General features: G+C 37.4%; 1 protein-coding gene across 2 annotated transcripts in view; it reads left to right on the plus strand.

Moving 5' to 3' along the window:
* The window catches only part of TM9SF5 (transmembrane 9 superfamily member 5), an 89,489-nt gene that overhangs the window by 45,229 nt on the left and 28,373 nt on the right, over positions 1-15,887 (plus strand). For both annotated transcript variants that reach the window (XM_023634387.2, XM_014729211.3), the window contains exons 8-12: positions 5,214-5,293; positions 7,386-7,494; positions 8,197-8,329; positions 9,404-9,523; positions 9,727-9,784. In XM_023634387.2, the coding sequence (XP_023490155.2) occupies positions 5,214-5,293; positions 7,386-7,494; positions 8,197-8,329; positions 9,404-9,523; positions 9,727-9,784 (500 nt within the window). The remainder of the gene's footprint in view (positions 1-5,213; positions 5,294-7,385; positions 7,495-8,196; positions 8,330-9,403; positions 9,524-9,726; positions 9,785-15,887) is intronic.

Genomic DNA, 15,887 nt, shown 5'->3' on the forward strand with positions numbered 1-15,887 from the left:
AGCCCCAGTATATATCAAATATTTATTGAGTGCCTGTTATGTGCCCAGCATGGGAATTTTTATAAAGTACCTAGTTCAACTTTAGTTCTCACAATAGTCCTGAAGGCAGGTACTATTTTAAATCTCCATTTTGTAGAAAATAAAGCAGACTCATAGAGGTAAAGTCGCTTGCCCAAGGTCACAGATGTAAAGGATTATAATCCCAGATTAGTTTGACTAGAGGATGCAGGCTCTCAATGCAGCCTCTTTATTACATGGTGTCAGTTTAGAATGGGAGGGAATTAGGGTGGGCAAATTGGCCCAAAAGGCTTTATAAGAGAAGGGCCTTGAGCTGGGCCTCGAAGGACGCTGAGTATGATTTGGATAGAAGGGACAGAGGTGTGTGAGGCATTGTGGGAAGGCCAATGGACTGAGTTAAGAGACCTAGATTTTAGGAATTTGGAGAGCTGGGGGTAGGGCTTTCCAGGTAAGAATGTACATGGTATATATGGGGAATAGTAAATAAACTCGTCCAATTGAGACAAACATTTTTCATTTGTTTATTCATTAATCAACAGGCAACAAATGTACTCTATGTGCCAGGTTTTAGGTGCTGGGGTATGTACAGGCCCAAAAGATTCAGTCTCACACCCTGGACTTTAACTGTTTACGTAGTGTTGGTAGAAAGGTTAGAGAGAGAGATTTGAGACAGATTTTGAATGGCCTTAAATGCCAGGTGAAGGTATTTCTAGTCACAATACTTTTACTCTAGAAACGTACTCTTTTTATACTACCAAGCAAAAGTTTTTTGGGTTTCATTCTAATCACGTTTCTTTTAGCTATGTTTTGGAGTTATATAAGCTTTATTTGTGGGCTAGCCTGGGACCCTAGCCACATTTATAGCGTTGCCTTTTTCCCCCAAATGTATTTCTGATGTTCAGGCAGCATAGGCCAATAACTGAATTGAGAATCAGCAAATTTTAGTGCTGGCTTGCTTCAAACTCATGCTGTGACCCTGAACAAGTTCACTTTCCTCTCTGGACCTCAGTTTCCCTATAAAAAAACGAGGGAGTTGAGCTGGACAGTAGTTCTTAACCCTATCGGATTGATGTCCTCTTTTAATAACATGTTTGATAACTCTCCCTTTACTATTGTAAAATTATATTAATAGATACCACATAATTAAACTTGTCAATACATGTCAATATAACACCCTAGCTATACTATAAAGGATAAGTGAAAAGAAAGTGACTTGTAATAAAATAATACGTATTTCAGTATATATTTCAGTCACTGTAAGATGCATGCACCTGGTGTATAATCACTGTAAGTGTGACAGCTGTGAATGCAGATGAATATACGAATATTGTACACTGTAGGTCACATCTTTCCAAATGATGCCATGATTTTCCAAAATGTTGATCAATTTTGGTAGTTTCAAACCAAACATGGTACCATTTCCCCTCAATTTACTTGGTAGTTGCATGCCCGGAAAAAAAAATCAATGTATATTAAAGACATATAAAAATACTTTATGTTTATCTGTAAAATGGAGATAGAATCTCGGTGCAGATAATCGTAAGCAGTTTTCCACTCACACTAATGTTGGCTGGGGCATTTGGAAGTTCTTCTCAATTCTTCATTGTTCGGGTCTCACTGTGCTGCCGGGCATCTGGCGTTCTCCTATGCTGCTTAGTATCAGTGGCATCCGCACACATTTTCATTATGCCCCGTAGGGGGTGCTGCTCTCCCTGCTGAAAACATCTGGCCTAGAAGAATGTCTAGTTGCCTGCCAGCGTGATTCTTAGAGTCCCTGCATGAGTTTTTACTGACTGAGACCCATGATGGGGTGCTGTGTCATGAATCAAGAAGTCTCATCTTTGTTTCTACCTCTGCTGCTTGTGCCTCCGTTATAAACAACATTAAAGACCTGTTCACCTCGTCTGATTGTGAGAATTGCTATGCCTTCTGAAAGATTTGGAAACTCTGGCATGTAAAGATGCAGATTCATTTATTAATTTTAAATGGATAAAAAAATAGGTTCCACTGCTTAGTTATCTTTTTGCATTTGTCATTTTGTTCTCAAACTTGCCTTAGGATTTTAATAATTTGCTCCTTTCTTATGGAAGAATAATGTGTGTTGTGGTCTATTATTTCCAGCAGGTGGCAGTGTTTGGTGCAAAAATGAGTTGGTTTAACAACTGCAGATTTTCTAGGCTCTCCTTGTATTTAAACTCCAAACTTCATAGTGCATATTTGAAAGTGTCTCTCCTTTTTTAAAGACTTGATATGAGTTAACTTGCTTAAGGCAATGGATAGGCTGGTGAAGAGATGCATGTAATTCCAATTTTGATAAATTAAGTCACATTTTATTATAGGAACAATATTTTAATGGAATGGCTAAGATAAATCCTTTCATGCAGTGAATACTTACCCCTGGATCTGTCAGTTCTATAAATTCTGATTTTCTTATAGGTTTTTAAAAATAATTTATTTTGAAACAATTTCAGACTACAGAAGAATTGCCAGAACAATACAAAGCATTCCTGTAGTCCCTTTAACCAGATGCCCCAATTGTTAACATTTTACCTCATTTACTCCATGTTCGCTCTTCTCTGTGTGTGCTCATTATCATTAGTCTTCCTCTGAATCTTTTTTTTTGTGTGCGTGAGGAAGATTGGCCCTGAGCTAACATCTGTTGCCAATCTTCCTCTTTTTTCTTTTTTTTCTCCCCAAAACCCCAGTACATAGTCGTATATCTGAGTGGTAAGTCCTTCTAGTGTGGGACGGTGCTACAGTGTGGCTTGATGAGCGGTGTGCAGGTCTGCGCCCAGGATCCAAACTGGTGAACCTCAGGCTGCCGAAGCGGAGCACACAAACCCAACCACTCAGCCACGGGGCTGGCGTCTGAAACTTTTTTTTTGTGGTGAAGAAGATTGGCCCTGAGCTAACATCTGTGCCAATCTTCCTCTTTTTTGTATATGGGATCCCGCCACAGCATGGTTGATGAGTGGTGTATAGGTCCGTGCACGGGATCTGAACCTGTGAACTCTGGGCTGCTGAAGTGGAACATGCAGACTTAACCATTATGTCACCAGGCTAGCCCCTTTCTCTGAATCTTTTGAGAGCTAGATAGATGTTTCATCACCCCTAAACACTCCAGAGTGTCTTTCTATGAAACGAGCTCACTTTCCTGGATCACTACCATACAACCCTCCAAATTAGGAATCAATATTCGTATCACATTACCATCCAATCCCTATCTATCCAGCAAATTTCACCAGCTGGCCAACAATGTCACGTTTTCTGCTTCTCGATCCTATCCAGGATTACGTGTTGTGTTTAGTTTTTAGCCTCCTCCAATCTTTACCAATTCTTTAGTCTTTCCCTGTTTTCCACATCCTTGAAATTTTCCAAGAGTACACGTCTTACGTTGTGTAGGATGACCAGGATCTGTCTGATGGTTTTCATGACCAGGCCCAGGCCGTACATTCTTGGCAGGAATACTGCAGACTTGATAGCTCATGTCAGGAGGCATGTGATGTCAATCTGCCCTGTCACTGGTAATATTAACCATGAGCACCTGGTCATCAGGTTGGCACTAAAATCCACAGGTGGCTTAAAACCCATTTTAATTAAAATCTATCGTTTGGGCATTTAAAAAAAAAAGCAGTGTACATTGACTTTCTTCATACTCCACCGCCAAACTTCAGAAAAGACACCTAATTACCCAGTTTTAAATGATAAGTCATTTCAAACATAACTTGGTCAGTCTGCACCAGTGCTTTCCTTTTGCTGAAAGCATGTTACTGATTTGAGGAGTAATAACACTGCATTAATGCTTCCCACGTTTACTGGGGATTACCAGTTAGGACCTTCATCTAGTGGGGATATTTTGTCAGAAGCTATCGACAGTTTGTGTTTGATCACACGTCAGCAGAAACAGCTTGATTGGTAATTGCATTTTCTTGTGTTTGCTTCAGTTCTGAAAACAATATTTAAAAACAAAACATCTTTTATGAACTTGTTGCTACAACATCTCAAAATATTGAACAACCAAATATGTAAAATATTAGAGTATTCAATAAGAAATGATGACTTTAGTTGAGCAGTGTTTTATAATTAAACAAAATACTCTAATAATAAACCTATTTGCAGGAGGTGGAGCCTGGTGGGTTTCAGTGAAGCAAGTTTTCTTTTAGTTCAATTTAAAAAATAAAATTGATAATACTTGCATATGGTGAAGACTTCAAATCATATAGAAAAAGTATAAGTAAAATTCTCCCTTCCCTTAATACCCCCACATTTCTAGTCTCTCCCTGCAAAAGTATAACCATTATTTTTTATTTATTCCAGAAAAATGTTTCCATCTACAAGATATGTATATTATTTTTGAGGGGGAAAATGGAATTTTGCTATATGTACTTTTCACCTTTCTTTTTTCACTTAATGCAGTTTCAAATACATATATATATATAATAATTCATATACATATCACTTAATTCTTTTTAATAGTTACATAGTATTTCTTAGCATGGATTACCATAGTTTATTCCCATTCTGACAGACATTTTTGGTTGTTTCTAGGTTTTTATTTATTTTTTATTTTTATTTATTTATTTTTTCCTTTTTCTCCCCAAATCCCCCCAGTACATAGTCGTATATTTTAGTTGCAGGTCCTTCTAGTTGTGGCATGTGGGACACCACCTCAGTGTGGCCTGATGAGCAGTGCCATGTCCGTGCCCAGGATCCCAACCAGCGAAACCCTGCGCCGCCGAAGCAGAGCGCACAAACCTAACCACTCAGCCACGGGGCCGACCCCTGTTTCTAGGTTTTTAAATTTACAAAGAAAACTATAGTGACTCTCGTTATATATATCTTTGTGTACTTTTGAAAGTATGATATGAAGTTGCAATTAAGATGAAAATGGGATCTGGACAAACGGAAATGAAGTATGGGGTGGATTTATCGTTACAGAAAAATAGTAGCCAAAAAGTGCTATTTCTGGTGAACAGCAGTAAGCTAAAATTATTTTCTTCCTAGTCCCTTTCTGAAACGAGGAAGAATGTCAGTAAATAAAATAAGACAAAAATGTCAGGGTGGATCTCGTGATTCTGTGGAGTTAGCAGTAAAGAAATGGAGAAAGTACAAGCAGAATAACTGTCTGTTTTAGGATTATAACCAGCAAAGGGTCAGTTAAAATGTGGTCATATGATTTTATATTTTTGTTTTAGGAAAACAAAAGAGTCAAGTGGGCTTCTAGATGGGATTATATTTTGGAGTCCATGCCTCATACCAACATTCAGTGGTTTAGGTAAGCACTTTATGAAATAGAGAGTAAGTAGCTTCAGGGTGGCCAATATATATATACACACACAAACATATATATATATTTGTAAATATATATACATGTACATATATATTTTATATACATATATATTTTTAAAATATTTTGTCACCATAGATTATCTTGAGTGACATTTTTTCTTCTCTGTGGCTAATCTCCCTTGTCCTTCCTCTTCTCCACCTCTCCACGTACACAAAGAAAAAGAAAAAATTAAAGTGTGTTTTAAATATACTCATGTTTATACTGAAGGGAAAGAGAAGCCTGAGAGTCATAGAGATACTCTGTTCGCTTGCAAAGAAGATTGGGGTGGGAAGTCAGCGGGATATAACTGTGGAAGTGGACACTACACAAGAGAGGAGAGGAAAACAGAATAGAAACTTTTGTTTGTGCGTTCAGAAGGTTCGCGAAAACTGGAGAGTAGGAAAAGCAGTAACCAGCTGGGGTGGAGGAAGCTCAGGGTGTCACGAAAGACTGGGAAGAGAGCAAGGAGAAAGGTGAAAGGATTACGTATGAGAGACCAAAATATTTCAAGTGGTCATTTAATCAAGCTGGTCGTATAAAGGAGAAGACTGTGTAGAGATAATGTCTGTGAGTGATGGACCGTCCTTTCTACAGGTTTTTTAAGTCCCTATTATGACGCCAAGTGCTGCAGTAGCCTCCGAGATGCAGCAATGAATCAGGTAGACAGGCTTCTGCTCACATGAAGCTTACATTCTAGTGGATTCGGAGTAAAAGGACTTGATTCCTCAGGAATCTTCAGCAGGATCAACCCACAGAGTTAGAAGCCCTTTGTGACTATGGCAGGAGCAGTTTCGACATGGAACTGAGGGATAGACCAGCTGCGAATGTAATGATTGGCGCTGAGAGTGGGAGTAGGATGTTAAATTAGTAACTTAGGAGACTGATCAGAGAAGCTGATGAAAAAGAGATGAATGTGTATATATAGTATTTTGTCCCGTTATCCTCCTATCTTGTAATAAAGCAATTTTTGGTGGAAGAAGACTATAAATGTAAAAATGGAAGTAGGGAAAGGTGTGATACTATGAGTATGGTGTTGAGATGATGATTTTCCTCATACTGCCACTGCCTTGAAAATGAAAATAGCATCCCCTCCTCCTCCTATTTCTACCCTTATTCCTCATCCTCTTCCTCATTATTATTATTATCATGTGGTAGCTTTTCCAGACAGTCTTCTGTTTGGGTAATAGTCTGGGTCCCATTTTGTCATGCCCCCCCCCCCCCCCGCCCCGAACTCCCTTCAGATGAAATTTATTTAAATAGTTTCTCCAAAGGGGTTGTAAAAGTGAAGGGCCTCCAGATAGATTTCGGGCTAACCTCTAGTAGTATTAATGTTTATAATGTAACAATAAGTGTACTTTAAAAGTTTCTGTCATGAGCTAATTTACTTATGAAATTTAACGAACATTTTAGACATCGATCATCTTATTGGCATCTTTCTGAAATACTGTTGGTCTTTTCATAGATTCTGGTGAAACTTTTTTGATGTGTCTGAGTTTGGCTGGGTGGTGGGATGGCAGAAGGCATTAGTTTTGATCTGGGGGTAGTTTTTACGTTTTAGTTTTAGAAACAGTAGGTAAGAGCTGGTAGGTAAGTGGTCCATGGAGTCTTTACCCTGAAGCTCATAAAGTGATGAAAAGACTATAGCGTTGATCCACCAGCTGAGAATTCAATCAGCCATTAATTCAACCTCGATTCCTGAACTTACATTCTCAGTTCCATGCTCTGGAACTAAGTTTGTGTGGCTGATCTTACTCACTTCTGGTTTCTTTTTGGGAATGTACTCTTAAAAAATTCTAAAGTAACCTTAAGAATAGTGTTGCTTCTGATGCCTTATTTGTAACACACTTTTGTGCTAGAGCTTTAAGTTCATTTAATATATTGATGTATTCAGTCTTTGATCTAAGTTTAACCTTAGAAAACTCATCAGCACAATGATTGTTTGAATGTCTTTCTTTTATATGTATACACATTTTCTTTTTACTGTTCAAATAAAGAACTTGAGATTTAACTTCTCTTTTTTCTTCTTTACATTTTCTAGTATTATGAATTCCTTTTTTATTGTTCTTTTCTTATCTGGAATGGTGGCTACGGTCATATTAAGGACTCTCTATAGAGATATTATCAGATATAATCAGATGACTTCCTCCGTAAGTAAAAACGCACATATTTGATTCAGCAAATATTTCAGTGCCTACTCTGCCCAGGTCTCAATGTTATATTTCTACTTAGAGTATAACAACTTGAATACAATTTTCAGTGTCTAGTAATTTTGCATATTATACCATATCAGAAAGTGTAGAGTTGTGTGGATTTCTTAAAAGTACAGGTAAATTTATTAGAGAGTTATTTGTTGTGAACTCTTTGGTTATATTCTTTTTTATGTGTTTATGAGCTTTCAAAATATCATTATTTAAGATTTTCATTAATTCAGAATATGAGATAAATGTACCAAACATTGCAAAATACTATAATTTAGGTTAAATTTAGTTTTATCTAATTATTTGTTTTGACTCTTGTAATCATTTGTGCATTGCCGAATTTTTAATTTCTATAAAATTGGTTGAATTCCTTGTGTATGTTAAATCATTTTGCTTTCTTCATGAAAATCAAGCCAGTTGTGTGCTTTATATAATTAACACACTCCCTCCGGTGCAAAACTTAGAGTAAGGGAGTGAATCATTTGTATGGCAGGATCACATACCTTGTAGAGACTTGCTATATCCAAATGAGCCCTTGGTTTCCAGTTAGTCTGTCTTTAGAGGAAAGTTCAGTTTCGTCTAACTTTCAGAGCTCTTATACCTTTCTGTCATAGTCACTTGTGTGCTTACTAAAGACTTTCTCACATGCAGGAAGAGGCCCAGGATGAGTTTGGTTGGAAGCTGGTTCATGGGGATGTATTCAGACCTCCAAGATACGGAATGTTGCTGTCAGTTTTCCTGGGTCAAGGAATACAAGTTTTGATTATGACGTTCATTGCTTTATGTGAGTAGGCTTGGATCAATACGTGTCATCTTAAACATTCTTAGTGAACTGCCGACATATGTCAACTTTGATTCATGTGGACAAAGGGACTTTGAAAATTATACCTTAAAGTTTAAGGAAATGTGTTTTTTAGTACTTACATTTCTGTATTCTCAAATTAGGGATATGAGTCTGAATATGTTCCTATATAAAGGATCTTTCATAGCTTCTTCGGTTCTGAATAATTTATTGTAATGTCCAATACACATATTCCTTGCTTTGCAAAATGGATGTTTTCTTGAAAATCAGCCTGTGGGTAGAATCACATTTTAAGACGATAAGGGAGTTCATAATTCAAAGACTAGCATTTTGAAAGGCTATGGCAAGCCTCAGTACTGGTCTTTAAATGTACAAACAGAATGGCATCTTTCGTAGGCTTATGATGCCTGATGAACCCTGGCTGCCTTCATTTATAAACCAAAAATGGAGCTTGTCAGTTTTTGATAGCCAGAGGAGTGCTTTTCACAAAGAAAGCTGCTGTAAAAAAATGGCTTAGTAGGTGTTTCAGATCTCAACAATAATTTCAAAATTCAGCTCTTAAGGTTATATTTTCCTGAGACCAAGTCTCACTTTGTTTTATTCCTCTCCTTGAATAAAAGGAAACAGAAGGAATTTTTTGAATTGAGGTCACGTTGGTTTAGAACATTATGTAAATGTCAGGTGTACATCATTAAAGGACATTTTTGTGGGAAAAATGATTTGCTGTTTCGGGAGTGACTACTGGAGGAGGGAAGGGGGAGATACTGTGTTTAATTTTGATTTAAACAGTGGAATTAAAGACTAAATCCAACTCAGAAACTTACTTCATTTGCCTTGTATTGAAAATCAGACCTTTTCATTAAGAAAAAATTGCCAATTAGCTAAGTGAGTAACATTCATTTGCAGTGTTGCTTAAGTACCCACATCAGAGAATATCTTTGTGTGCGTTTTCATATAATCTGTCTTATTAAAGGTGTCTTTCAGTTATTATCAAGTTCTCTGTGCTTTTGAGGCTATTATTGTTACAGGTTTGATATGTCTTTTTTGTGCCTCCAGTTCTGGCCTGCCTTGGTTTTCTTTCCGCTTCCAAACGAGGCGCTTTAATGACCTGTGCCATCGTGTTATGGGTCCTTCTGGGAACTCCTGCTGGATATGTGTCTGCTAAAATGTATAAGAGTAAGTATGACAACTGTTATTATTCTAGTAAGCTGCTGTGTTAAATGTAGAAATTAAAAGGCAGTAAAATAGAAAATTTAAAAATCGCATGGGGGATTTTAGGCCACTGATTAAAATGTAATTGTGTCTTGGTTACTCTAAGTATTTGTAAAAGGGACTAAATCAAATTGCTACAGTAACTATTCTGTCTTTTATTTCCTCAGCATTTAAAGGTGTTAACTGGAATACAAATTTTCTGCTGACAGCACTATTATGCCCTGGGTTAGTATCTCGCCTTCTCTTTTCTTTATGCAATTATACCCTTTCTTATACTTCATCTTGGAAAAAGCATTGTATACAGTAATGAAGAGCAGAAAGGAGATGAATGACCACTGTGTTTTCTATAGCTGTAGCATTCTCTGTCTGTTGTGTCTGCATTCTTTTCGTCTTTTTGTACATCTTAACCTCTACCACAGAGAGCAGACGATGCTGCTGCACTATTCCATTTTGATCTTTGTTTCTGAGGCAGATTTCGTAACTGCTCATTTCAGTTATTCATCTTGCATTGCGTATCCTGTTAGAGCGGCAGTTTATGCACCACCTGGTGTTATTTGCCTCGTCTCTGCCTTCAGCAGTTATTCCTTCCTGTCTTACCTGGTTACTGCAGTTCCAAGGTGGGGTCAGAGTCAGAGTGCGAGTGGGAGTGCTGCTGCTCAGTGGCTTAAGAGGAGCTCATTCAGGGGCCAGCCCCGTGACGCAGTGGTTAAGTTTGCACGTTCTGCTTTGGTGGCCTGGGGTTTGCCAGTTCAGATCCCAGGTGCGGACCTACACACAGCTTGGCAAGCCATGCTCTGGCAGGCATCCCACATATCAAGTAGACGGAGATGGCACGGATATTAGCTCAGGGCCAGTCTTCCTCAGAAAAAAGAGGAGGATTGGTGGCAGATGTTAGCTCAGGGCTAATCTTCCACAAAAAAAAAAAAAAGAGTAGCTCATTCAGTCCCCTAATGATAGAGATGCAGAACTGGTGGCCAAGCCAGAGAGCAGCATGTTCAAGGTCACATGTGATGTCATTAATGGAGCCCGGGCTATACATAACTGGATGTATTCCCTGCATTCCGTCCAGTGTTCTTCCCACAGTACCTTGCTGATTAAGTCCTGGCTTGGTTAGGGTTTTATCTCCAAATTGTTTGATATGTTTTGTCTTAGTCAGCTTGGGCTACCATAACGAAATACTATAGACTCCATCTCTTAAACAACAGAAATTTATTTCTCATAGTTCTGGAGGCTGGGAAGTTCGAGATCAGGGCACCAACAGGGTCAGGTCCTGGTGAGAGCTCGCTTCCTGGCTTGATGATGGCAGCCTTCTTTCTGTGTCCTCACATAGTAGGGAGAGAACGAGAGAGGAGAGAGAGCACTCTCTGGTGTCTCGAATAGAGAGAGAGGGAGAGAGAGAGAGGAGAGAGAGAACTCTCTGGTGTCTCGGAGAGAAAGAGAACTCTCTGCTGTCTTGAAGAGAGAGAGAGAGGAGAGAGAGAACTCTCTGGTGTCTTGAAGAGAGAGAGAGAGAGAGGAGAGAGAGAATTCTCTGGTATCTCTTCTTATAAGGACACTAACCCCATCATGAAGGCCCACCTTCATGACCTCATCTAAACCCGATCGCCTCCCAAAGGCCCCATCTCCAAATACCATCACATTAGAGAGTAGGACATCAACATTTGAATTTTCAGGGACACAATTCCATCAATACTCTGTTTCATTTTTAAAAATTCTTACCTTTGTATGTCCTGAAGGACAGGAGTTTTGTTTTTTTTTAAGGAAAATGCAGTAGATTATATCTTTTTTTCTCTGTGTAATATATTTTTATTGAGGTAACATTAGTTTATAACATGTAAATTTCAGGTGTACATCATTATATTTCAACTTCTATATACAGTACATTGTATTCACCACCAAAAGTCTAGTTTCCATCTGTCACCATACAAATGTGTCCCTTTACCCCTTTTGTCCTCCTCCCTGCCCACTTCCCCTCTGGTAACCACTAATCTGTTCTCTGTATCTGTGTGATTGTTATTGTTTTTTTTATTTCCACATATGAGTGAAATCATATGGTATTTATTGGATTATATCTTAACTGTTATGTGATACTTTAATTCCTATTTGTTACAAAATTCCCATGTCCTTGATGCTAGAATTGTGTTAAAATGGTGGAAGAGGTCCTATAATGAAAGTTATATATAGCAAATTCAATTACATTATATATTGATTAGTGACAAAATGAGAGCCAATGCTTTAAAAGTGCTCTATGACGGAGCATAGTGCCATGAGTGAAGCAATGTAGTGATAGGTTCAGTAGACTCATCATCTTTTATCTACACTTGGCTTGTTTTCCCCTAAACTCTAGGGAAAAAGCTAAGATCATTGAACGGATTGAACATTGTAAGTTTGCACATCAAATATATGTCTCTCAGAATTTTTGACTTATTTAAAATAAGGACAATGCACTCCCCTCCCTCTCATCACCTTGAATAGGGCCATCTGCTTTTCTTATAACTCTTTTCAGGGAAACTAGAATGGTGGTCTTTCCTGAGGTGAAGGCTTTAATAGACTTATGTAAGGAGATACTTTTAACAATATTTCAGGTATTTGTTGCTTCAAGTTCAAGACTTAGATGAATCTCAAACTGAATAAATTTGGTAACAAAGTGCCATTGTGCCGAAGTTGTTATACTGGATTGTAATGCAAGGGATATTGCATGCAAGAATCAGTCAATAAACCATCTACTATTCTCTGCATCATTTAGTTACTCCTTCAACATACTTATTGTGGGTTTTTTTGTTTTTGTTTTTACTATATATAAGGCATTATGCTAGGCATTGTAGAGGAAATAAATGTAAATCGCCCTGAAAACTCTGTCTTCATGGCTTAAGATGAATAGTAATGGCCCATTTTTCATTATACAGATGTTCTATCTTATGGTAAAAATAAGTTACATCATTGAAATAGAAATAGTGCAAGATTAGAATGTACTATATCAATAATCTTTTTTTTAAGATTGACACCTGAGCTAACAACCATTGCCAGTGTTTTTTTTTCTTTTTCTGCTTTTTCTCCCCAAATCACCCCAGTGAATGGTTGTATATTTTAGTTGCGGGTCCTTCTAGTTGTGGCATGTGGGATGCTGCCTCAACGTGACCTGATGAGTGGTGCCATGTCCGTGCCCAGGATCCGAACCAGTGAAACCCTGGGCCACTGAAGTGGAGCACGTGAACTTAACCACTTGGCTATGGGCCTGGCCCTATATTGATAATCTTGATTAGCCAAATTGAACAATCATTGTCTGAAAAGTGTTAGCATTTGCAATGCACTATGAGCTGTTTTTATTATGTTTTCTATGTGATCAATTTTGAAGAATGTTTTAACCCAAAAAGTTTAAAAATTAGAGTAGAAATTCATAATAACATGCGCTATGAAATGATGTAGTATCAAACCACAATTTTGTAAAAATAAAAAAAAAATCTAATTTGAAAAGCAGCTGTTAACAGTGATTGTCGCCTGGGTGGGTTACTGGATGGCTGGGTGACAGGAGTATGAAGCAGACTACTTTTCACTCTTTCTTTTCACTTTTGGTTTTTCACCTTTTGCATTGTGTACCATATGCATGTATTACTTATTTTTAAATGATTTCATTGTAAACAACAATAACAATAATTCATAACCATGTATTGAAGCGGAGAGGTAACTTTAGAGGCTACCAGCACAGGCTTTAGAGTCAGACACACACACATGCCATTCACTCTGTACATACATAGGGTTTCATTTCCCAATTCTGCCTTTTTCTAGTTATGAGGCCTTGAGCAGGTTGTGAATAATGCTGCAATGAACGCAGGAGTGCAGATATCTCTTTGAGATCCTGTTTTCATTTTCTTTGGATATACACCCAGAATTGGTTTTGCTGGATCATATGGTAGTTCTATTTTTAATCTTTTGAGGAACCTCCATACTGTTTTCTATAGGTGCTGCACCAATTTACATTCTCACCAACAGTGCACAAGACTTCCCTTTTTTCCACATCCTCGGCAACACTTGTTATTTCTTGTCTTTTTGGGAATAGCCATTCTAACAGGTGTAAGGTGATATCTCATGGTTTTGTTTGCATTTCCCTGATGATTCGTGATGTTGAGCACCTGTTCACGTACCTGTTGGCCATCTGTATGTCTTCAGTTCCTCTACCCATTTGTTAATCGGATTGTTGTGGTTGTTTTTGCTATTGAGTTGTATGACTTTATATATTTTGGATATTAACTCCTTATCAGTTATAAGATTTACAGATATTTTCTCCTATTCAGTAGGTTGCCTTTTCGTTTTGTTGATTATTTCTTTGGCTGTATAGAAGCTTTTAAATTCGATGTAGTTCCACTTATTAATTTTTGCCTTTGCTGCTTGTGTTTTTGGTGTCATACTCAAAAAATTGTCGTGAAGACCAATGTCAAGGAGTTTTTCCCCTGTGTTTTCTTCTAGGAGTTTTATGGTTTCATGTCTTCTGTTTAAGTCTTTAATCCATTTCAAGTTAATTTTTGTGAGTAATGTAAGATAGGGGTCCAATTTCATTCTTAAAGTAATTATCGTTTTCTCAACACCATTTATTGAAGAGACTATCCTTTCCCCATTGAGTATTCTTGGCTCCCTTGTCAAATATTAGTTGACCACATATGTGAGGATTTGTTTCTGGGCTTTCAAATCTGTTCCATTGGTCTATGTGTCTATTTTTATGCCCAGTACTATACTGTTTTTTTAAACAACAGGTATTTATTGTCTCACACATCTGGAGGCTAGAAATTGGAAATCCAGGTATCAGCAGGGTTGGTGCCTTCTTTTTTATTAATTTTTTTATTTGGTATAATTGACATATATACCTTATATTAGTTTCAGGTGGACAACATAATGATTCAATATTTGTATGCACTATAAAATGAGCACCACAGTAAGTTTGGTTACCATCCATCACTGTTTTGATTTCTCTAGCTTTGTAGTATAGTTTGAAATCAGGAATGTGATGCCTCCAGCTTTCTTCTTCTTTCTCAGGATTGCTTTGGTTATTGGGGGTCTTTTGTGGTTCCATATGAAATTTAGGATTGTTTTTTTCTATCTCTGTGAAAAGTATCATTGGAATTTTTAGCTGCTAATCTACTAATCTACTTTCTGTCTCTATGGACTTGACTATGCTGGAAATTTCATATAAATTGAATCATAAAAAATGTGACCTCTTGCATCTGACTTCTTTCACTTAGCATAATGTTTTGAAAGTTCATCCATGTTATAGCATGTATTTGTACTTCATTACTTTTATGATAGAATAATGTTCCATTATATCGATTACCACTTTTTGTTTGTCTATTCATCATTTGGGCTGTTTCAGCTTTTGGATATTGTGAATAGAGCAGCTATGAACATTTTTGTCAAGATGATTGGCCCTGAGCTAATATCTGTTGCCAATTTTCCTCTTTTTGCTTGAGGAAGATTGTTGCTGAGCTAACATCTGTGCCAATCTTCCTCTATTTTATGTGGGATGCCACCACAGCATGGCTTGACAAGCAGTGCTGGATCCACGCCCAGAATCCAAAACCTGTGAACCCTGGGCCACCAAAGTGGAGCACATGAACTTAACCACTATGCCACTAGGCCGGCCCCTGCTATGAACTTTTGTGTATACTGTTTTGAGTGAACATATACTTTCAATTCTACTGGGTTTATACCTGAGAGTGGAATTGCTGGGTCTTATGATAATTCTGTTTACCATTTTGAGAAACTGCCAGACTGTTTTCAAAAGTGGTTGCATCATTTTACATTCCTACCAGCAATGTATGAGAGTTCCAGTTTCTCCACACCCTAACCAACATTTGTTATTATCTCTGTTTTTGATTATAATCATCCTAGTGAGTGTGAAGTGACAATTCATTGTAATTTTAATTTGCATTTTCCTGATGGCTAATGGTATTGAGCATCTTTTCATGTGCTTATTGGCCATTTGCATATCTTCTTTGGAAATATATCAATTCAAATCCTTTGCCCATTTTTAAATGGGGTTATTTTACTTTTTATTGTTGAATTGTAGGAGCTCTTTATATATTCTGGTTACTAGATTCTTATAAGATATATGATTTATAAATATTTTCTTCCATTCTGTGAATTGTTGTCTCGGTTTCTCGATCGTTTTCTTTGAAGTTGAAAACTTTTTAATTTTGATGACATTCAATTTATTTATCTTTTCTTTGGTTGTTTGTGCTTTAGGTGTCATATTTAAGAAGCCTAATCTAAGGTCACTAAAATTTGTGCATATTTCTTGTAATAGTTTTATAGTTTTACATCTTAAATTTAGATGTTT

Source organism: Equus caballus, chromosome X (genome assembly GCF_041296265.1).
Source record: "Equus caballus isolate H_3958 breed thoroughbred chromosome X, TB-T2T, whole genome shotgun sequence".
Lineage (NCBI taxonomy): Eukaryota > Metazoa > Chordata > Mammalia > Perissodactyla > Equidae > Equus > Equus caballus.